Source organism: Cucumis sativus, chromosome 1 (genome assembly GCF_000004075.3).
Source record: "Cucumis sativus cultivar 9930 chromosome 1, Cucumber_9930_V3, whole genome shotgun sequence".
Classification (NCBI taxonomy): Eukaryota; Viridiplantae; Streptophyta; class Magnoliopsida; order Cucurbitales; family Cucurbitaceae; genus Cucumis; species Cucumis sativus.
The window spans coordinates 26,618,302-26,641,772 of NC_026655.2; the positions used below are offsets into that span (position 1 = coordinate 26,618,302).

Genomic DNA, 23,471 nt, shown 5'->3' on the forward strand with positions numbered 1-23,471 from the left:
TGATAGCAAACAAAAGTAAGAAAATGACAATGAAACCAAAAGGGATACAAATGACTTCCGACGCTCTCAATCCTCATGGTTAACAAATCTTCCCTTCTTCATATATAGTTCTTTCAACTCTTGATATCATTTTTTACTACAAAATATCAATTTCACATGTTGCACATAGCTAACAACATCGAAATGTAACATTCGATTTTCTATACCAATATATAATACTCACAGTTTCGTATCAATTTATACTATCCATTATGTTACAGGAAATTTTTTGGGTATCAACTAAACTCTTAAAACTTTGTAAATGAATTAATTTAGCCTTCAAATTATCCATGCATTGATGAGAAATCGTTCATTTGGAACAGCAGACAAGTGTGGACACGTTTGAGAATTAAAGCACACTTGATGTTCAAATGTAATCGAAAAGAAATGTCTAAATTGATTGATTAATGAAAATTTCAAATTTTAATTTACTCAAATTATAAATCTCACACGGATCAAACGAAATCTAGAGGTACAATAATGAAGGCCCTGGACTTGTGTTGATAAAATTATTAGTATAATGTTCAACTCTTGTATCAAAATCAGACCATATAAATCTTCACAAGAAATTTTCTCAATTAAATAGAAAAGATGGGGGCAGTAAAACATGGTTCTGTCCCTCTCATACCATGCAACTATTAGGTATAATAAAGAAGCATCTAATAACAATTCAATATATTCCATAGAAATATTATTGTCAGTTGCAAGATGTTCCTACCATCTCGATACTAAAAAAATTTGTACCTCCACTTCTACAGAAGCACTGCTCATCGAAAAGCATCGAAACAAAAAATCGATGCTCATGATAGCGTAAAAACGGAACAGCCAAACAACCAATCTAACTCTCCTCATCGCTGAAATCACATGGCTATCCCTTTGCCCTACAAAGGAGAAAGATGTCTATTAGAAAGATCGTTTAAATGAATTTCCACAACATTCAATGCTTCTCATTCATCAAAACTTGGTAACTAGAAATCAAAAGGAAAACAGTATTGGAAGAGGATGGAAGTAGGAGTGAAAACGCATATCCACAGATACTAAAACAGAATAAATTTATCACGAATGCCTCATGGGAAGTCATGGACAAGAGGGTGTACCTCTCAATATAAGAGTCATCCTCTGTATTTATCACTATTACGTCTCCAACAACAATGTGTGCCGGTACCTGAAAATTCATGCAAATCACGGTCTTAGTAACCGAGGCAGAGAACAATTTGGATTGGACGTGGACTTAGTATATAATGATACAGAGGATATGATAGCCAAGAATATATGAAAACATCTAAAATTCGCTGAGGGGATCCACCTCAATGTTAAAGTATCTAACTGTATAAATTAAGCATCTAACTTACTTTTATTGTCATGCCATTGTCCAGTAACGCCTTCTTTTCCCTGAATCAAATAAAGTTACTATTAGGATATAAAGTTTATGATCGAGTTAAAGCACCACAAGAATAATCTATAAAAACTTTTCACAAATTATGAGACAATCACAATTTCCTCTTCATCAACACCCTTAAAAACTCTGTTTTATGCTCTTTTAACTTTTATTGACTTACTATCTTGCCTCTTCTAATCCTTCCAAATTAAATTAATCTAAATCCGAGCAAGAAATTAAGCCATACTTGATACTACCATCAAATGTTCGAAAATACTAACACCAAAAATATAAAGATTACAATTGTCTTGCCAAGGGAAAGGAACGCAAAGTTTCAAGGTCTGGTTCAGAAAAAAAATGTTTCATGGTCAAAAATTGAGGGAACTTTGAGAAGATGACACGTATTCATTAAGACCATACCCATTCATTTCTGCATTTCAAAGTGGTTACGAATCTGTTTGCAAGAGAAATGATCAAACATATAGTATTCATTATGACCATTAAATCAGGAGAATAACTACAAACTCTTTGAACACAACCTAATACCCAGGATTATTTATTTCAATCACTGGGAACTCTTAAAACTCCTTTACTAAAATTAGTCTAAGAAAATAAATGTCGTAACATTTTCCAATTTGGGGAAATTTCAAGACCAGGAGACGTGGGAAGGAGTTTCTAAGTTCCTGGAAGAACTTGATTATTTGAAGGATGAAGGGCCTTTTTGAACTTGATTATTTTTTGGATTATTTGATTATTTTTCAAAAAAATTGTTTTTATTTAAATTCTCTAGATAAAAACGGTTAAAATACAATTTAAACATAGCTATTTAAGTGGTTAACAAAACACTCAAAGTTGTTCCAAAATGACTTCTATTTTTTTTAAAAAAAAATTAGACACTTGTTTCAAACACACCAGAAGATAGCTTGGAAACAATTCAATGGTGGACTAAATCCATATTGATGAACCCAAGTCAAGAGAGTAGAATAATGAATAACTTCCCATACAAGGTCAATGAAGTAACTATTTCTTGATTTCCCACGATTGATGTTGATAAATATTTAATAAAATGCCAAGCACTTCCACAACATGTTATGATTGTCTGTGTTATGCACTTATGCTACATTCACATGCACATGATATTGAGTTTGTGCCCACAATCGTAAAGCAAGGGTTAAGTTTGTGGTTTTAAATTGAGAGATTTTCTGATGCGCATATTTTTCTCTAATCCTATTCTAGACTCCGAAGTTCCTCCCTGTACTGGATTGGTTTCCCTTATTCCCATGCCACTTGAATTTTTTTTTGAACAAAAACTTCAGCGCATTTTAGACGCAAAAAATTGTAACTTAAAGTTGCATGTTCACAATTACATTTGTATTTACACATCTACAGGAGAAGGAACATACCTGGGAGCAGCTTGAATTCCTTGCATAGATGGTTGCGCTTCTGTCACAACACATGTCACTCGTTTGGGAACCGTTGCAGACAAGGGAGTGTCATTGTAAAGCTGTACCCTTACTTTCATGTCATCTATTTTTCACGTTTAACAAGTATTAGTTCCTAGAATAAACAAAAAGTTGTCGATTATGAATGATGGTACATGACAAATAGCAATGTCTTGACATTCTGTGGCATGTATATACATAATTATCATTATCATTGTTATATTAAATGATAGAATATTGGTGTAACATTTTTAGACAAGCCAAGCTCTCTCCAAGTTCAAAGAGAGACAAGACTTTAATCACAAATACTTAATCATGCTGTATAATAAGTCAAGTAAAAAACTGAATATAAATTTGTGATGCTTACGCACAATATTGTAAAATCACCTTGTAAATACATGGCAGCTTTACCAAACAATTCCTCGGAGACTTCCAGTTGCTCATACGTATCAGGGCTGACATACAAATAACAGAAGTCAATTTCATGTTATAAGACTCTCCCGTTCAAGTTCACTGTTCACCACATATAAATATTGAAGGACTTGTAGCTGGAGAATCTTGGAACTCACTCCATTAACAGTACTTTGGCATCCCTATCTTTACACATAAATATATATGCTTTCTCGTGCACAAAAACCCCTGCAACAATTCATTAGTCAAAAGATATGTAGCAACTTATATTAGATAAAAGGATCAGCAATACCTAACACTATTCCTGATGGTTGGACCTCAAAATTATAAAACTACATCAGAGACATGGATGGAATAAAAATTTATAGTCGTAGAAGTATAATGAGATAACAAAACCTTAATGAGTACATGTTTTAAGGGTAGAAAACAATCACTGCATACATCAACGAATTGTGGCTTATCCAGGAGAATTGTGGCTTAAATGCAATTTATCCACTCGCGGAGTTCAAGAATCCATAACCGCCGAACTGGTCCATCAGACTGAATCGGTTTATTATTATTTGACATTAAAAAATGTTAAAATATATAATGTCATCATGATTTCTTTACAAGCATATCCTATACACCTACTTTCTTCTCTTTGAAACTTCTGCATTTAAAACAAAAACCATCGAAGTTTCAACCTATGAAATACAAACAATTCATGTACTTCCAGATACTTTCCAAATATGTATCTGATACGCAATTTGGAATTTCTGTTTTTTTCTTTTTTATAAATATTAGACGCACTTGTCCCCCTCCATATACATGAAATTAATACTCTAGACCTTAAAATGGATCATCTAATCTTTCCCAACCCAAAACTAAGCAACATATAATAAAGTCCACTGCCCCGACCCAATACTAAACGGAAAAAACCAAACCCTAGAATCATCTAATCTTCACCCTCACGTATGAGTTCCCACAAAGTCATAAAAATTAGCCTACTTGAATATCTTCAACAATTCAGTGAGAAGTTTTTGTGTACCAATATTCTTAATTCACATTTTATGCTTTTTGATTAATGGATTACATTTAGAATCTTTATTTTAAATTTACATATATCCTAGACTTGTTTAAAAAAAAATGTATCATCGACGTATCCGCATCCAAGTTTTTTAAAAATTAACATATCGTTGTATCCCATTGCTGACGGGAATTTCTAACAAATCATGTCCCCCAACTTAAGGGGTGTCGGTGAATGTACAACATGCCGATTTCTTTCAAAAGTGTTGCATTATGGTTCTAGAAATCATCTTTAAAGTTTTAAATATTTAATACAAAAGTATATCAGTAATAACAAAACTAAGACATGGAAATAGAACAAAACATCCTCAACCAGGTAGGTTATACTATGCAGGATTTCATTTGCAACAAGATTTGTATGATATAAGGCTCAATTGGTGCATAGGATATATAGAAGGAACGATACGTAACTGTCAACAGATTCATTTGTGGCCAACCGTTGAGTTACTTTGTTTCCACTCTCAACGTCACGAAGTTCAACCTGCCATAAAGTAGATGTTAGTAAGGAAAAGTAATTGCATTTCATCCGTAAGAAAAAAGGAAACTTTAATCCCATGACAGTTGGTGTAAATGCATTTATACACATTATGTACACAATCCAGATATTGTGTACATGTATGCCATGTCATACAGAGACTTAGACGTGTGCATTCACGAGCACATGCACACATATGAAGAGAGAGAGAGAGATGGCAAGATTTATAGAAAAGGAGTTCATAAAATAAGAGTAAGAGAAGATGAGATATTCACCCTATCCTAGGAACCATGGAAGTTGAACACTCCCATTATTGTTAATCGAGGTGAATGAATAACAAAAAAATCTGAAAACAACTTTTCATGTAATTGCTAGAAACCAAAAATCATGTCCCACCAAAAGTACTTATTCTCTCGAATCTTAACCACTTCATGGGTAGTGTTGTCTCATAACACTCTGGCCTTCTTCTAGAATGACTGCAAAGTATTTGCTGCAAATATTCTTTGACGCTCTTAGGAAACACCAGAAGATACCGAAGAGAAAATGCCACATCACGTAGGAAATGGTAAAAACTCACCTCTGGAAAAATCCAAAGACATCATTGACACCTCAATTTAGGAATTTTTTGGGACTATTTAGGACACTGTAAAGGGGCTTGACCTCAATAGGAATGTTTAAGGTAGAACCTCAAGCAATTATCCCCACCTTTTCTTGATGCAATTGAAGGATATTTTAATAATATCCCTTAACCCAACTAAAATGCATTCCTTGTCCCAAGAAAAATTCAATTAAAATCAAAATATCCAAACTTCAAAGTTCAGAAGTGAACCTTGATCGTGGCTTTTCCTCTTCCTTCATGTGAATGATCAACTTTTGTAACCTAAGCCATAACAAAGAAACAAGGATCATATAAGACAATAATACTATGCTATCTCCATCATATCAATGAGAAGCCATAGAACCTTACCTGAAAAATACGGTCTGGATCAAATAATTCAGGCAAAAAAGGAAAGGCATCCAGTCAGTTATGTATACAAATCGTGAGAGACAGATAAACAATTGCTTTGTTAGTTAACATGGAGTTCACAATCAAATATCAACCCAGACGGATAATGACCTTTCCGTTCAATTATATTCCCCACTTTCACCTGCAATCATAAATTAAAATCACTAGGAAAATCTACACATAAAACCCATTACGAAAAACTGGTAAAAACAAAGAGAAACATCGAATGAAATTGAAAAATCACCGAGTGGCAAAAACAAACTTACATCTGATCCATGGACTTTGACTCCACGGCGTTGAATGACGGACCATAGAGAGCCAAGCAAATGGCGACGGCCGTCGACGGCGGAACGAGCTTGTGGTGAAGATAGGAAATCCGACAGAGAGGATGATGATGAAGAGAATGATGAAAAATTAATGGATGAAGGGGAAGAGAGGGCCTTAGAGATCCCTTTGCGCAGTAGAAGAGTTCGCATCGTGTTGCAAGTGCAAAATCGAGTAGCTAAGTGAAGAAACTAGAGCTCCATTAGTGTTCGGATTCTACGGCGACGGCAACGATGGTCTCCATTTTTTTCTTCTTCTAAGTTTTAACTCAGACGCTTTGCTCCGGTGGCCGTGGCTTTAGGTTATTTTTAAAATATGGATTTTATTTGTTAGTTTGTGTAAAAATTACTCTCTACAAATATACATAAACTTTTAAAAATGATTTTAGAACACTGTTATAGTTAGTTTTGGACTAAAATAAAAAACACTTCCATGTTAAAAAAGTTTTTTAAATACCCTTCAGCTTAAGATGAGTTCAAAGATATGAAAATTTATAGTGATTTTATGGGCAACCAAATTTTCGTTTTAAATTTATTAACACAATTAATCTATAAGTTTAGTCGATAATAAATATTTTATTATTTAACTTTTATGTTTATTTCTTCCATTCTATCGATATTGAATTGTGAAAATATAATTTAAACTATGATTTTAACCAGAATAAAATATAATTTAAACTATGATTTTAACCAGAATGTAATGTTATTGTTAATTATTATTTGCATAATTGACTGATTTTGTTACATTTGATGACAATTCCAAACAAAATGCAAATAAACATTTTCCCCCAAACTTGAATGTAATGTTTTAGAATGGACCTTGAACAAACCTCCAGGACTTGTAGGCTTTTGAAAACTTCAATCACAAATATTTAGACAATCAGAACATCATGGATTTAGTAGATACTATGCTTAGAACCTTCACAAATATTTTTACAACCACAACATGATTTAGTAGATATGATATTTATTGCCTCATTTATCTTTTTTAATCATACAAAAATAGGAAAAATCACAAATATTTTGGTCAAATATTCCTGACAGTGCCACAGAGCAAAATATTTACATCCAAAACATTGCATCAGCCTGAGAAAACAATAATCCAAACAGCAGAGTTCTGTAATGGAATTTATCTTTATATTAAGAGAGAAAATATCAAATTCAATGCATAAGAAACTTGATGGTTTATGAGAAGTGGTGGAAAAACCTCCGCTCATAAAAGTATGACAACCAAGTTAAACAAAATTGATGTCAGCATCATCTCTTTTGTTGCCCCCAAGCCTTTATTTTTTATCAAAACAATGTTCCCCCACTGATTCCTGAACCAAAATCAATCCAAAATTTTCAATGGGAATTTTATGCTAACAATCCTATAATCCATCGCAACCCGAACTCAACAACCACAAAATTTAGTCCCTCAACTCTACTACGACGATCTTGTGGTAACAAAAGAATAACAATAGTAATAGTGATAAGTCTTGACTTTTACGGGTGCGATTTCTGTCAAGATGAAGAACCATAACAATAGCCTCTGAAGAAAGCAAAAAAAATGTTCCATAAGATTGTCATTCCAAACCTCAAAGTCCAATGGACTTCTCGAACTTTTGAACTTGGTTGAGGAAAATCCATGTCATCTGCATATTGCCATAGAAGTAGATTATGAGTAAATCAATAATCATTAAACAGCTTATATTGCAGTATAGATCGGAAAATTCATCAAACAATCCTGCCAATCCCCCCCCCCCCCCCCCCCCCCCATCTCGTTTACAATAGAGGTCAACTCCTTGTTATATGCTTATGATCCACCACCACTTGTCCAGTCGTCACTAATCTTAGACGAGATCCATTCTTCTTTGGGCAAATGGTTCCGAAGTTTTGGGACTAGTTTATATTTGGCCTCTAAGTTTCAAAATGTTACATTTTTAGTTCTAAAATTTTGAGTTTGATTTCAAAATGTTACAATTAGATCTGAGTTTTGTTTCAATCTGATCCATCAATTTCAAATATTTACACCAAAAATCTCAAACTTTCACTAAATATTCACTTTCCATATTTAGTGTCAATATTTATTAATTAATTTAAAAGAATTATAATTAATTAAGTTTCATTATTTTAATCACTATTAAAATTAAATCTAAATTTTCATTTTATGATTATTTTAAGTTAATTAACAGACATGAACACTACTAATTGAAGTGAGTGTTCAAAGAAAAATCTAGGTTCAATCTTGAAATCTAGAGGGACCAAATTGAAACAAAACTCAAATTTAAGGTAACATTGTAACATTTTAAAATTTAGGGACTAAATTGAAAATTAGACTTAAAACTTAAGGAATATTAAAACGTAGGGACTGATGGAAACTAGACCAAAAAGGTACTTTTGTAATGCTCATGACTCATCCCACTAATAGATCCACTATTGGTTCTGTGCTGATATCCTACTCCACTAATCTTGGAGAGGCTTCACCAACATAAAGGCCAGATGAGACCACAACAAAAACAGAAAATAGGGGTGGCAGAAGTCTAGAAGAGAGATCATACCATGACGTGTGGTGCAATCCTAATGCAGTACACAGGAAAGCCAGTGTAAAATTTGAATGGCCCGCCAGATTTCAAGGTCTTCATGGCACAATCCATAGAGCCAGAGTAAGGAAGCTTTCCTTCAGCATCAGGCTGCATTTTCTGGATCTGTGTCTTCACATAATCAAATGGCAAACTGCAAGCTGAAGCAAAGAATCCTGAAACAGCACTTGCACCTGAAAGGAGCAAAAATGGAAGAGAACATGTCGATTAACACATAATAAAATTTCAAGAAGTAAGCCGTTCTTGGCACAGTTGCTGCAGAACCGAAAAATTTGCAAGATTTTCATTGGCAATGTGATGCTAATTCAGGCATAGGGACAAATTTCCAATTTCAAAATACAGAATAAAGATGGAAATTGCATGGAGCGTGAATAACAAGAATAAGATGTAAGAATCTTAGGAATATTAGTATGGTATTAGTAGGGAGTTAGTGCATTTGAATATAAATAGATGGAAGGGGATTTAGCGAAAACAGACAATTGTCGAGTAATTTAGGGCTTGGGTTAGCATATTCAAGAGGATAGGTTCCAACTTCCAAATGACTTGTAATTGGTTTATCTTGTAGTTATTGCCTTTATATTTCAAGGTATTCTAGTTCTTAATTCTTGTTAGATGGTATCCTAACAGAAAATGAATAAATTGCAAAGAACTCCAATAATGAAATGTGCAAAGAAACTCACTTAGAACTGTTGTAGCTTCACTGAAACCAAGGTTATCCTTGAAAAACTCAACACCTTGATCGTAGGAAGCAAGCATGCCCATATTCAATGCCATTGCTCTCACTACTGTTGGCCCAGCACCTTTCCAGAGAGCCAAAACACCCTCATCTCCAACAATACGATACAGTGCATGGAATGCATTTTTGTAGTTTCGGCGTTGTGCCACTGGAAGGGTAGCATCAGCTTGCATTCGGATAAGTGCCAAATCTGCTGGACTGCCAAAAGATGCTCCAATTGCACCAGCTGTTAACCCACACAAAGCTTTTTGATAAAGAGGAAGGGGCTTGCCATCATTAGCTTCAATTGCTTTGTTTGTCAAAATCCTACAGATGGGAACAAATGGGACATTCATTAAATAATCAATAAGTTATCCAACATATCGATCAGAAGATGAAAAAAACTGAAACTAGAGACTAACCACATTGGAAAATTCATAAAAAATTATTTAGAACAAAACCTACCTCCATCGAGTAAAACACTGGAAAAAGGAGTTTGGATGCAATGATGTTCAAAATTAAAAGACTCGTCTTGGTCCAATATATATAATTGTGCAAGAGACTTAGAACTTTCATTTCACTGAAGGAAACAATACCATGTAAATATCATCCAGCATGCATTCTTCCATCAAATATGTTTGCATCATTCCATTTCGTTAATTCTTAGAAAACAGATTTATTAACAAAATATTCTCCTAGCTACTAAATAGGACTGCATCCCTAGCAACAATCAAGTTCCATTTAATTACCAAGGAGTGGCAAATGATAGTTGCAAGTAAACAATGATAACAGAACTTCGTTTTCCAAATAATACTTGGAGTCAATGGAATAATAGTATATTTGATCTAAATCTTGACATGTCAATTTGGATAAGATTCTCTTGACAACTTTCTTTTTAAAAGAATAATACATCTATATGTCAAATGCTTACAGCAAGACAACTGACCAAATAATCAGCACTCAGTACAATTCATTACCAAAAAAAACTTTTGTGAAAATGAAATTCAGCATAACACTCACTTGAATGATCCAAGTCGTGCAGTGGTATAGGTAGCTTGTCTAAGAAGCCCAGCAGATAGACCCTGTTTGACATTATTGTGCGCACTTCAGAAATTTTATGTTGTTTCTTGTGAGGAATTTAACGTGCAACTAACACACAAATAAATAGTAAAAAACTAAATAGATAGATAAATATATAGAAGAAGAAGAAAAACTCCAAGAAGAAAAACACCAAGTATACAAGCAGAAATCATTAGACTTTTATTTTTCCTCTTAGTTCAGTAAGTTCCCTTGTAAGAGCCAGTCAATCATGCAAAACATACATACAACCAAGCGAGGCAATAAATCAGTTTCAACGTTAAGCTGCAAAAAGATCATATCGATCCACCATTCCCAATTGATACAATTATGAATCTAGCAGATAAGCCAATTTCCAAGCCATCATATCCCTCCAGGCTCCTCAAAGGTGCTAAAGAAAAACAAGATCTCATAACCAACACAACAAAAGTTAACTCCAAGTCAGTATTTTACAATGTACCAAACAAGAAGATCAACAGTACAATTCATATTGATATTATCATAGACTTCAACTGGATCTTTAAAACCCACCTTGTAGAAAGCGCCGACTCCCTCCGACTTAAGCATGTTCTTGGTTACCTGGCCTGCTGAGCCCTGACCCAACTGAATTCTCACCTGAATCAAATCAAGAAGACATTATTAAATCAGCAAACATACCCATCAACGCAAAATGACCATACAAAAACAGCCAAAATACAGAGATAAATTAAAGAAAGACCCCCAAAACCTCTAGATCTAAACTCCATGAACAAACTCGATCGCCAACTTATTAGAAAATCAAAATCTCCGCATAAACCATGAATAACAACCAATACTTAACAAAACCCTGTTCAATCATGATCCTTACACAAACATAACAGGTAAATCTGAAGATTTATTGTACCTTGATCATGTCGATGGGCTGAATGACGCAAGTCGCAAGCATACCAGAGACCCCTCCATTAATAAAAGGTTTGACAGTGGGCCAAACACCAGCAGATTTAGCTTTCTTCTCGTCACCCATTTGCTGAAATGAAGAGTTGAGAATAAGAACTCAAATGGGGAGAGAAGAAGAAATCAAAAAGGCTTTCTGGGTTGGAGCGAAGGAAAACGAATAACAAGAACAAGAAAAGGTGGAGAAATGAGGTTTTTATATAGAAATGTATTACCAAAAACCCTCTTGCTTTGCTTTGCTTTGCCTTGCTCTCTCTCTCTCTCTCTCCCTCTCACACTCAGCGGCAATTAGCAACTGGACAAGTATTAATTTAATTTAAAGCTGTTGATGTTGATGTTAATGGCGAACCTCAGATTCCTCGTCAATCAGTGAAAATGGCTAATTCCCATTTGCCAAGTTCCAATTTTTGCAGCTTTCTTCTCCCAATCTTGGCTCCTTTTACAGATCTCTTAGGTTAAAAATAGCTCTTCTCCCTTCTTCCAGGTTTAAAAGTCATTTCTAACTAATAATTCAATCTCTAAACTATAGTTGGTAACGATATAGTTAATGTATCTCTAATGTTTAGCTTCGTTCTCTAGCATTAAAAGATAAATAAAATTTGTAATAATTTGATGAAAATTGTAGTAATTTGAGTCACTATGACCAAATTTACCTCAATTTTTATAATTTACTTATGACTCTTCACGTGTAAATTTTTTTGATAAATCATATCTCTATAACAAGGATTTAATAATTATAAATGGTAAAAATATATGCACTAAATTGTTGCTTTTATAATAGTTTAGAGGTAATAATCTTATGCTATTTTTTACTTTCACAATTTTGAGCTTTTTGGAAGATGCATTTCTCTTTGTCTTTCTTAACCAATATCCACCTCATAAACCAAAGAAAAAAACTTGAACTAAATTAAACAAATGATACTCCAACTACTCACACCAAAATGTATTCCTTCAAATACGATTTTGAATGTTTTTTTTATCCTATAAATATTTTGAAAATGTCTTGCACTTTTAAGACAATTTTTTTTTCTTTTTAAATTCCAAATGCGTTAAAAAAAAACAACATTTTTAAAAATGGCAAAATTCAACCAACTCTTCTTAGTTAACAATTCTCTCGTTAATTTAAGAGTGTAATTAGAAACTACAAGTTTCTAATAAACATACTTTTTATTTATTCACTTTTTTATCTTTCTTTAATGCAGGTAGGAATGGAAATAAAAGAGACGACATATGATTCTTCTCTAATTCGACGAAGTCATCCAAAACTTCTAAAGTTACTTTTGCAATACTTTCATTCTTCCACTCAAGGAATAGTTTAAATTAACGTAAAACTAACCGTCATTTAATAAATGAAAAATATTCCTCAATAAAGAAATGAAATGTAGAGTGAAAAAGTAAAGAAAGCATGGTTGGTTGCATACGAATGAAAAAAGCAAAAGATTTATTTAGTTGATGGAATCCATTGCTCAGTAATAAAATTAGGTTATTGTTAGAAGAGAATTAAATTATGAGGTGAAAAGTTTATAAATAAAAAATAGAGAAAGGGTATTTGTGGAAATTGAGATTAGGGGTTTTGGTTATTGGTTATTGGTTATTGGTAATGGCGCGCTTCTCAAGGCCGAAACCGGCGCTCGCTCCCATTTCGGAATCTGCTTCGTTGAATCAAATAAATCTAATTACCATATCTCATATATATATACATATGTATATAATTTATAAGAACTTTTAATTTTATCTTTTAACAATAATACATATGCAAATATTTATTTAAAAAATACAATATGTCATTTTGCGAGGGATTTTATTTTCAATATAAATAAAAAAACACCCCAATATTTACATAAAATAAAAAAGTAAATATTTTGTTGTTTTGTTTTATTTTTTAATATTTCACATTTATTTTTTCTAATTTTTCTTTTTTATTTTCATCTTTTTTTCCATGTTATAACATATACAAAAGATCGAAAGAAAACTATCGTTTACTCAAATTAAAACGTAAATATTTTGTTGTTTTGTTATATTTTTTAAAAGAACTCATTTTATAAACTCGATTCATTTTTTAAATATAATATAATATGTATTATAACTTATATAATAAAAATAAAAATAAAATTTATATAAAATTTTAGGCTAAATTACGTTTTAAAACAATAACTATTGAGATTAACTGTGTTTGTTATCTATTACTAGTCGCTAATAGTCAATTTTAAAATATGAATCTAACTTAAATTTTTTATTTTAATTTTTGTGGATGAGAAAATTAGTGTTCTTCACGTTTTTTTTAGTTCAATGGTATTTTTGAAACAAAACTTTAACAGTTTTCATCCGTATTTTTTTAATATTTTATAAAAACATTTTTTTTTAATTTTGAAAGTAAAGATATATTTTTTTATTGGCATTTTTATTTTGTAATTTAGCCTTTTTAAAACTTAAAAATACACTTGACATGGAATTCATCCTTTTGTAAACTAATTAAACACAATTGTTAGATCAATATGTAACTTTTACTTATATTATTTTATTTAAACAAATTCAAATTTGTACTTTAACATAGTTTTTCTTTTGACATTTTTATCTTTATTTTTGTGTTACAAAAAGTAAAAAAGAGAAAAGAATAATGGTAAGATTTGACATTTTTGGGCCTTGGATTTTTAAAAAGTAAGAAACTTTAGATTGTGACAGCTCAATACTTTTCCAACACATCATAGTTTAATGAATAAAATTGAATGCAGTAATGTTAAAATGGTTGTAGGTTCTCATCAAATTTATTGCAAAGACTAGGCATCCTCATAAAAAGGGGAATGATAATTTTTTTTGTCATAAAGTTTTTATTTTTATTTTAAAATTATCATTCTTTCAAAAACTCGTATGATATTTGGACTTAACTTAGACATTAAAGGTCAAGATGAGAAGTTTGGAGCAAGACAATAAGTAACAGGGTTACTTGACTCATATCACCAAATTCTAGCTCATCTAGGTCGAGAGGATAGAGTAAGCTAGGTCAATCCAGTCAGAGCTCCCTGAAAATTGCCCTCTCTATGGGATCAACCCATATGGGGTCAAGCTTAAAAGAGCAATCACAGGCTAGGAACAACCATACGTTCATAGTATGAGGAGGATTGAGAGTAGGGAAACACTATACAGTTAAGTTCTCTTAGTTAGGCATCATAGTCATTTTTTTTCTTTTGCAAGTTATCTTATTTTCCTAAAAATACAAAATTATTAGTGGTGTCGCGGTCGTATACAATCTACTTGACCAAAGTCTGAGATCAACACATTATAAAAATTAAACTATTAAAAAAAGGACCTGTTTGACAACAATTTGAACGTGATCTTTTATTTATGTTTATTTTTAAAAAACACAAAGTATATAAACATTCATTTTATCTCTAAAAATTATTATTTTAGCGTCTACATTTTTACCAACATTTTAAAAAACAAACAAACTTTTGAAAATTAAAAAAACAGCTCGCTAGAAAAATGTAAACCATATAGTAAGCAATTGAATTGCTTTAACTAAGAAAACCAAATGGTTATACAACCCGAAAAAAATATGCCCGGGAGTCCGTTTTTATTTTCGTCCCAAAACGTTGAAAAAAGGGCAAATGCATTAGCCTACAAAGAGAGGACCCATCTTAGAACGATGCCAAATGTCTCGAAAATTCACACCTAACTACTGGGTGGCCTCATTTTGAGATGGGACGAAAACAAAAACTAACTCGCGGATATATTTTTTTCGGCCTTTATGGGCAAAAAAACTTTAATACCGCTCAAAATGAGGCCACCGAGTAGTTAAGTGTGAATTTTCCAGACCTTTGGCGAATCTAAATTGGTACAAAATTTTAATTACATTTACTAGATCATATCGTTTTATAAACTCAAATGTGTTAATTATAGGAAAAAATTAGAAAAAACTTTTAATTGAATGAACTTCCTAACGGCTTAGATCTACACATTGGTTCGTGCCTATAAAAATCCGAGTTAACAAGTCAATTCAAATGGATTGAGCTATACTTATATTTTAAAACGAATTGGTGTTGTTATCGGATCAATAAATAATAACAATAACAATAATTTTGGTGCCCAAACAAATAAAAAGAAAGGGAAAAGGAATTTTGTCGTAGAAGGAAAGGCACATTTGGATGCGTTTTGAGGAAGTAAACAACCAATTTTAGATAGTGGAAGTTCATCAACAAAGGTGGCCATTGGCGTTTAAGCCAAGCAAACAAACCTATACAATGCACATACAAAAACCCAAAACATACAGATCAACAATGTGTATTTTGTAAGTAAAACAATTGTGTGGTGATTAATCGAACTCATCTAGTTGTGATATAATTGTTGACGAATGGTTTGAATCTAAAAAGGGCTATAGTAAATTCGTCGATACTCCTACCTCTAGGTTGGAAGGTCATGACATCGTTAGAGTACATTAAGAATTCGAAACCACAAGTAGAAGCACAAAAGCAAGTGAGGACTAAGGCGTCGGACTCAAACTTATACGAGCGTTAAAATAGAATTCTCAAACTTAGTCTCAAACTTGTATAGCTCTTTGATTTCACCATTTTCGCGGCTTCTTCTTCAATTACACTCTCACACCAATTCTATCTTCCCTTCTCTTCGTCTTTGTTTTTTCAATTTCCCACTTAATTCAAGTTCCGGAATCATCTTCCCACCGGCCCCGATTGACGGTAACAACATTCCTTCTCTATCTCGTTGATCTTCACGCTGTTTTTGTAATCTGGGTCATAATCAACTCAGGAACATAGTTTCCAATATTTTTTTTGGTGGCAACTCAACCACAACGCTGTTTATTACTTTTACATTTTGAATTTCTTCATCTTGTTATCGATTGATTAGCAGCTGATGAATTTTTTTTGTGTGTGTGTGTATGTTCTCAGTTTATAGGGAAGTGCATGAGCGGGTTTTTTTTAGTGGAAAATGTTCAATAAGTTAACCAAGCGTGGCTTTTGTACGGCAATATCATCACGACCTTGGCTTTTTATGGGGTTGGGAAACCCTGGAGAGAAGTTCAGAGGAACTAGGCACAATGTAATTATTCTACCATTTTTCGTTGTTCATCTTGAATCACATTTTGATTTTGTAATGAGAGGTATTCGTTCAGTCATTCTTATTTTGGTTCAGTGCAGGTGGGCTTTGAGATGATTGATGTGTTTGCTGAGTCTATTGGAATTTCAATGAACAGGGTTCACTGTAAAGCTGTGTTTGGTGAAGGTATGTTCTCTTTTTATGTTATAATTTTTTTCGTTTCATCTGTTAAGTGTTTTCAGGTGTTATTGTTGTTTGATTCCATGAAGTTCAAAGATATTTTGGCTATTGATGTCAGGTTTTGTTGGAGACGTCCCTGTTTTTCTGGCAAAGCCTCAAACTTACATGAACCTGAGTGGTGAATCTGTATGTGATTGAGAAACTTTTTTTGGCTTCTGTCTTCTTATAAGTTGGGTTCCTTGTAGTCTTAGACTCTTAGGTTTTTATTATTAGAGTTCATAGATTCATTTGAGTGAATTCATCTTGCAAAATTATGTCGACTTTGAAGGGGAAGAAGCTGGTAGTCGTTCTAAAATCCACTAGGAAGTTGGGAATACAGTTCCTGTGAAGGCTAATGTAGCTAGTTCAATACATGTCTATGATATCTTCTTTACCGAGATTGGTTTGATATTGTAAATCTTGTTTTTTTCATCATACTGCAGGCAGGACCACTTGCAGCTTATTACAAGCTACCTCTGAACCGTGTACTTGTGGTAAATCCTTATGTGCATTTCAGCATTTTTTTTTCTCATTAGAGTTCTTAAATGAACAGTGCCACAGTATTGTTTTGAGTATTTGACTGCTGCAGTTTCACGATGACATGAACTTACCTTGTGGGGTGCTTCGGCTTCAACACAATGGAGGACACGACTACCACAAAGGGTATCATTGAAACTATTTTATTATTTTTTTTGTTTTTTATATTTTAGTCGTCTTCTATTGTAGCCTATCTCCACTCTATAACCCCAATCTAATTGCCCTTTGTCTCTACACCTCTTACATTAACATACATTTGACTGGTTTTTTATAATAAGAAAATGAACTTTCACTGAGAAAGAAATGAAATCACAAGGGTGTCCAATAGAAAAATACCCCAGGAAAGGAGACTCAACTAAATAAAAGGGCTCCAACCAACATCAAGAAAATAAAACCAATAATCACAAAGAGGCATTACATCGGTGCCCAAAGAGAAATATTGAATCTGTCAAGGGACCAAGCATCAATAGGTGCTTCTCAAGGCTCTCTAAAAGTCCCGTTTCTCTTTCCCCTCAAACTCCACATCACAAAACAAATCCTTTCTTGCTTAAAAAACTTCATCTTCTGAACAAAAGCTGGATGAAGAAGGAACTCCTTGCTCATCTCCTCATAACCTCTGTGTCTTAAACATTGAAAGCCAAACACATCAAAAAAGGGATGCCACTCTTAACAAAGTCACAGCCTCCAAGGAATATGATTATGATCTTCCTCCACTCTCCGGCAAAGAATCCATTGAAAAAGCCCAATCAAAGTAGACATCTTTCTTGCAAGCTGATCTGAAGTGTTAACCCTTCCATGGATGACCTGCTTGCCACATGAACTGAATCTTTGGGATTTTTACCTTCCGTAGATGAAATCGATTAAGCTATTTTCATTTGAAAAGAAAAACGATCCAATAGGAGTTTGTAAGATTATTTATTATCTTGGAGTTAGCATCCAGCATGCAAGAGTGATGCTGATCAGATGCATCCTATTTGAATTTCTTAGTTATGTTCGATCATGTCAGTGAATTGCTCCATTAGAGGCTCTTAAAGAATCTAAGCATAGCATTTGGGGGATCAAGATGTTGTACATCACCTTCTAATACGACTATCGAATGCTATTGCCTCAAAATAAAATAAAAAAAACCTTGAATGCTATCTATGTCCACAAAGTTTTTTCAACACAATTCCTCTAAATATTACATTAATCCGGCATGCTACAACTTTAACTTTATATATTTTTTTGAGACATACATTTTATTGTCCATGCTTGTAAATTTCCTGGCAGTATTCTTTCTTTTAGTAAAACCTTCACGACTTCTATTCTATGTTGCCTTTCTGGTACATCTTGAAATTGATTTCTATTTTAGGCTGAAGAGTGTCATTTATCATTTTCGAGGGAACAGAGAGTTTGCTAGGTTAAGAATTGGTAAGTTTTGTTGCCTACGCTATTTTGTACTTTTTTTTATGTTCTCTACTCTTAGAACATTTTTCTTTCTAGGCATTGGAAGGCCACCTGGTCAAATGGATTCCAAAGCATTCTTGCTTCAAAAGTTCAACAACACTGCTCAAGAACGAGTGAGTCTTTTTGCTGATTATAATATACAAAACTTATGGTTGAAACCTTTCTATTTTTCTTTGTTTCATTGAGCCCCCACGTGTTTCATTCACACCACAACTTCCTTGTTTTGCTTATATGTCATCTCTCGCTACCATTTTTTTGCTAAATGTGCACACCTTTGAAAAATATAGTTTGGATCCTTTTCCTGAGATGTTTTCAAATATGAAAAATTAAGTCAAATTATTTACAAGTTAAAATCTATCACTATCTGTTGTTGTCCGTCAATGATATACAGTGACATTTTGATATATTTGTAAATATATTTTAATAGTTTTGTCATTTAAAGCAATTACCTCTCTTAGTCTTCTTTTTATTTTTTGGTAAGTAGGTTGTATCTTCACATCAGTTATTCCTTTTGCTAACTCATTGCGAATAATGCTTGATTACATTATGCTTAATTAGTATCATCCTAGTTTAACAATACTTTTATTTTTGTTTAAAAAGATTGATACTGCATTACAAGAAGGGGTTGGCGCATTGAAGCTCCTATTGTCTCACGGTTTGTCCGAGAGTGCAAGACACTTCAACCACAAACAAAAATACAAGCATATAAGGCTACAAACCATGCCAGTATGATGAGACTATATGGTGCATATTGCGAATTGCCATTGCTAACGAATCATACAAATTCTTCCAAGACCTCACAGATAAAAGGAACGAAGGCAGAGTGGAGCTTCTACTTCAGGTACACAATGATTTTGTCTTCTGATATTTATGTAATTATTTTACAGCCGATTGCCCTCTTGCATTGTGCTTCAATTTCATATCTTTAAAGTTATATAAAAAGAATTTGGGATATTATTACCAATTTTCCTGTGTGATTATTCCAAGTCTGGAAGATTCTAATTCAGTTAAAAGACTAATATACCCTTTCTTTTTGGTATTTTACCACCCTAAACCATATATCTGACCCGATCATTTTTGGATGTCAAACTAACTCATAGGTTGATACAAAATTCTAGATAGGTAACCATGGTGGATTTGACTCGATCTCTTAAGTTCTTTATTAAATTATATCTATGACCCAGTTTGACTACTGTACTAACCCATGATGGTTTTTTTAAGAATTCGTTTGTAGGAAGACTTTGTTAGATGAAACTGTAAATGGGTAGGGGAAGGTTGAAAAATAGACACAGAGCACACACATATAGGTATTATGTATCACCATTTTACATGGCTTTTTATTTTTCTAAAGTCTTGATTTCAGTTGGGGTGAACCTAAACCCAAAAACACTGAACAGAACCAAACCAAACCAAAAATTCAATTTTTATTGAAGCATTGCTTTGGTTCGGCTTGAACTGAAAATTTTGATTCAATTCCCGAATTGAATCATGAACAGTATCATAATTACCACCATCATTAACCACATTAATTGCCTACAGAATTTGTAACAGCGTGAGTTCAAAATATATAAGAATAAGATCCAAAACCATCAAACTCAACCTACCTCAGCTCTATTTCTTGGTTTGAGTTTTACAAATCTTTGCAAAAATAATGTGAATGAACAATGTTGTTCTGGGCTATTAAAACGGTCAATACATACCTTCTTTTTAAACAAAGAAAGTGAAAAAGCAGATGAGAACATTAGAATTATTTAAATACAACATTCAAATTTGTGACAAATTCAATAGAATACAACTCAAATTTACTTAGTGTTATAATGGTGTCTTTCATCTTCAAAACCCCCAAAATCACCTACAAAAAATACATGACAATGAGATCGAATGAATAACATCAAACCCAACCTACCTCTGTTTCACTTCGAGACCCACAAATCTTGAAACATAAGAAGTGATTGAACATAAAAGAAAAATGTACAAAGTCAACTACGAGAGGAAACAAACAATTAAAATGGTTAAATATGAAAAGAACTTACTGTGCTTCGTAGATTCTTTTCTTTGCAGATGAAGGAATTGAGAAATAGATGAGAACATTACAATAGAAAACACTCTCCATTAGAATTAAAACAAGAACGATTGCAAATATGATTTCAAAGTAAAAAGCAAACAAACCAAGGTGGAGCTTTTTGGATTATTTTGCAAAATTAATTTATAGGATTTGGAGGTAATTTTTTTTTATATATAAGAATTTAGAATTAAAAAAAAACCATAATTAAAAGCTTATATTAAATATATAACTTTGTTATATTTTTCAATTACGTTTCAAATACAAAAACATATTTACATTCATTACAAATCTTTTAATAAATCTTAAACCATATCTCTAAAAATTTAAATTACAAGATAAGATTTAATAATCAGTTGTTAAACTGGATTGGTTCCCAATTAATTTTCTTTTTCTATTTGTCCAAATTAAACATCAAATTTTGTCATTTATCTAGTCGCCCTTGTAATAAAAAAGAGTTTGGTGAATGGGCTAAAAAGAATGACTTCTAAGGCTTGAAACATGAGAGAATGAAATGTTAGCAATATCTTGGTGGCCAACTACTACTTCCTCCACCAACTTTGTGGCTTTTACTACCAATCACATATTAGAGTTCTTTTCTTTCACCCTCTTTTTCTCAAATAATAATAATGGATAAATATTATTGAAAAAAACTTAGGTACATTCGAGTTACACTAATCTCTCGTGTAGATAATTAAAATATACCATTTTGGGGCCGTTGTATGTATTGCTCAACATTATTCACTATTTGAGTTATAATACCATTTTGAGTTATTGTACTTTAGAGCTTGTTTGATCCCTATACTTCTCAAATCCATATACTTTTCAAATGTTCAATTTTGTTTTTGTAGTTTTAATAAATTTTAACTTATTTTTGGAATAATATCAATAATTTTCCGGATGAGAAATACAATGTAATTATATTCTAAAATTTGCAGTGAAAATGCTAATAGTAAGAATAAGATTTGAGAAAAATAACAAAAAAAAACTAACCATCATATTAAAATTAGATACATGAAAGTACATAAACTAAAACTAGATAACTAGATAACTTGATGGTATAATTTAACCAAACAAGTGCTATGTAATATAATTCAAAGGGGAGTTTGTAAAAGTAGCAAAAACAATTTATGGTAATAGAGTTCATGTTATCTATATTTTTTAAATTGCAAAAATTGCAAATTTAAAAGCAGATTATCGTTATATTACTATCTGATTATCGTTATATTCATCAAATTTGTAATATGAAAAAAAGAGGTGTTATGAACTGTTTTTTTCTAATTTTTTTTTGTCATTTAATACAATTTTTCTAATTTAAATGTTTTTATTTTATCAATAATGTACTGAATTATTCATGTGCTAATTTTAACTCTCTCTCTCTTCATAAGCTTAGTGGTTTAAATAAAATCAAGCTTTTGCACAAATAGCGTTATGATTGACAAATTGACTTCATCATAAACTCACAAAACCTAACAAAAGAAAAGAAAAATACATCTCGTTTTCACTTCAAATCTTAGTAACATTCACATATATGTTTTATATATGGTTCATTCAATGTAGAAATGTGTTGTTTTCAACAAATCCTCAAAAAAAAAAATCATTATATGAAAACCGTAGGATTTAAAAGTTAAGAACCCAATTCCTGAATATCTAATATCAAATTTTAAAACTTTCACGTCAATTTTGACAACAATTCAAAACAAAACGACTAAAATTTGATTACTTTTTGATTGAAATACTAGTAGTTGGAAATGTTGGTGATGAATCTCCATCATATCTCATTCCAAATTCAATATATGTCAAAGAAAAACTTTTACAACCTAATAGCCAAACTCAAACAGTCTTTCCTATAAAAACCCTAATTAATCAAAGGACTAAACTAATCATAATTAAGTGTCATAAAAATGATACTAAAATTAGATCAAATTGATCAAATCCAATCTAATTAATAATTTGATGCATCAACCAATCACAATCATATCAGGGAAATTTGTCAAACTTTTTCAAATTTAAAGTTAAAATGGCAATACTTTTGTATATAAATGTATATACAATTCTATCTTTTTGGAATCATCAACTACACATCTACCCAAGTTTTGACAGTGAGTTTTCTATCAAGGTTAAAATATTAACTTTAGTTATTTTATTTATTAAAATAAAATTTTAGAAAATTGCAGTTCATAACCATTTTATGATAATAATTAATGATACACCAAAATTTTATAAAAATTACAAATATAGCAAAACTAGACTTCGTATGGTCTATAAGTGATGGACTGATATTTGTAACATGGTCTATCGGTGATAGACTTATATTATTTATAGAATTTGACAAATTTTGCCATATTTGTAAATTTTTTAAAATGTTGTTATATACTTAATTAATTTGAATCTAATTGCAAAATTTGCAACTATCCCTAAAATTTTTAGGTGAAAAATTTAGATATAACCTTTTTCACTAAACGTCAAAGATCCATTTTTTTAATAGATAAACAAACTAATTACTTATTTAAGAGCTTAGTTTGTCCATTATGTTTCTTAACTATTCATAATTTGAATTTTAAAATTTAAAATATATATCATATAATGTATTAGAAATCATGTTATATTCTAAATTCATCCTTTGGTTGGGATGAAGTTAGTCACATGGTTTAGTTATAATGATTTGATACAATTTCGTTAACTGCTTTGAGGACTATTTACAAAACGTTT

The 23,471-nt window shown here is 32.0% G+C and overlaps 3 protein-coding genes and 1 long non-coding RNA gene across 5 annotated transcripts; 1 reads left to right on the forward strand and 3 right to left on the reverse strand.

The window, feature by feature from the left end:
• Positions 1-512: 512 nt before the first annotated feature.
• On the reverse strand, positions 513-6,476 carry LOC101218467 (elongation factor P). The gene is made up of 11 exons (XM_004144025.3): positions 6,083-6,476; positions 5,928-5,958; positions 5,778-5,791; positions 5,640-5,690; positions 4,747-4,816; positions 3,429-3,498; positions 3,247-3,314; positions 2,821-2,944; positions 1,392-1,431; positions 1,137-1,204; positions 513-920 (listed from the first exon to the last, which is right to left on the reverse strand). The coding sequence occupies exons 1-11, from the start codon at positions 6,290-6,292 to the stop codon at positions 908-910; spliced, it is 759 nt and encodes a 252-aa protein (XP_004144073.1). The 5' UTR covers positions 6,293-6,476; the 3' UTR covers positions 513-907.
• A 768-nt stretch (positions 6,477-7,244) lies between these two features.
• On the reverse strand, positions 7,245-12,006 carry LOC101213836 (mitochondrial dicarboxylate/tricarboxylate transporter DTC). The gene is made up of 7 exons (XM_011661760.2): positions 11,662-12,006; positions 11,397-11,519; positions 11,045-11,128; positions 10,457-10,518; positions 9,402-9,763; positions 8,680-8,894; positions 7,245-7,773 (listed from the first exon to the last, which is right to left on the reverse strand). The coding sequence occupies exons 2-7, from the start codon at positions 11,514-11,516 to the stop codon at positions 7,717-7,719; spliced, it is 900 nt and encodes a 299-aa protein (XP_011660062.1). The 5' UTR covers positions 11,517-11,519; positions 11,662-12,006; the 3' UTR covers positions 7,245-7,716.
• A 3,726-nt stretch (positions 12,007-15,732) lies between these two features.
• On the forward strand, positions 15,733-19,751 carry LOC101219095 (peptidyl-tRNA hydrolase, mitochondrial). 2 transcript variants are annotated; one of them, XM_031880389.1, is made up of 9 exons: positions 15,733-16,137; positions 16,348-16,498; positions 16,597-16,681; positions 16,794-16,861; positions 17,158-17,208; positions 17,304-17,377; positions 18,603-18,661; positions 18,734-18,810; positions 19,298-19,751. In XM_031880389.1, exons 2-9 carry the CDS (start codon positions 16,388-16,390, stop codon positions 19,427-19,429), a joined length of 657 nt encoding a protein of 218 aa, XP_031736249.1. In that variant the 5' UTR covers positions 15,733-16,137; positions 16,348-16,387; the 3' UTR covers positions 19,430-19,751. The 2 variants fall into 2 exon arrangements, with proteins under 2 accessions (XP_031736249.1, XP_031736250.1); XM_031880390.1 differs by having other exon boundaries at positions 15,734-16,137; positions 16,592-16,681.
• Positions 19,752-20,271: 520 nt separating this feature from the next.
• LOC116401809 lies at positions 20,272-20,968 on the reverse strand. Its single transcript, XR_004214193.1, has 2 exons — positions 20,731-20,968; positions 20,272-20,549 (listed from the first exon to the last, which is right to left on the reverse strand). It is a non-coding gene; the product is annotated as an uncharacterized LOC116401809 (long non-coding RNA).
• Positions 20,969-23,471: the final 2,503 nt, after the last annotated feature.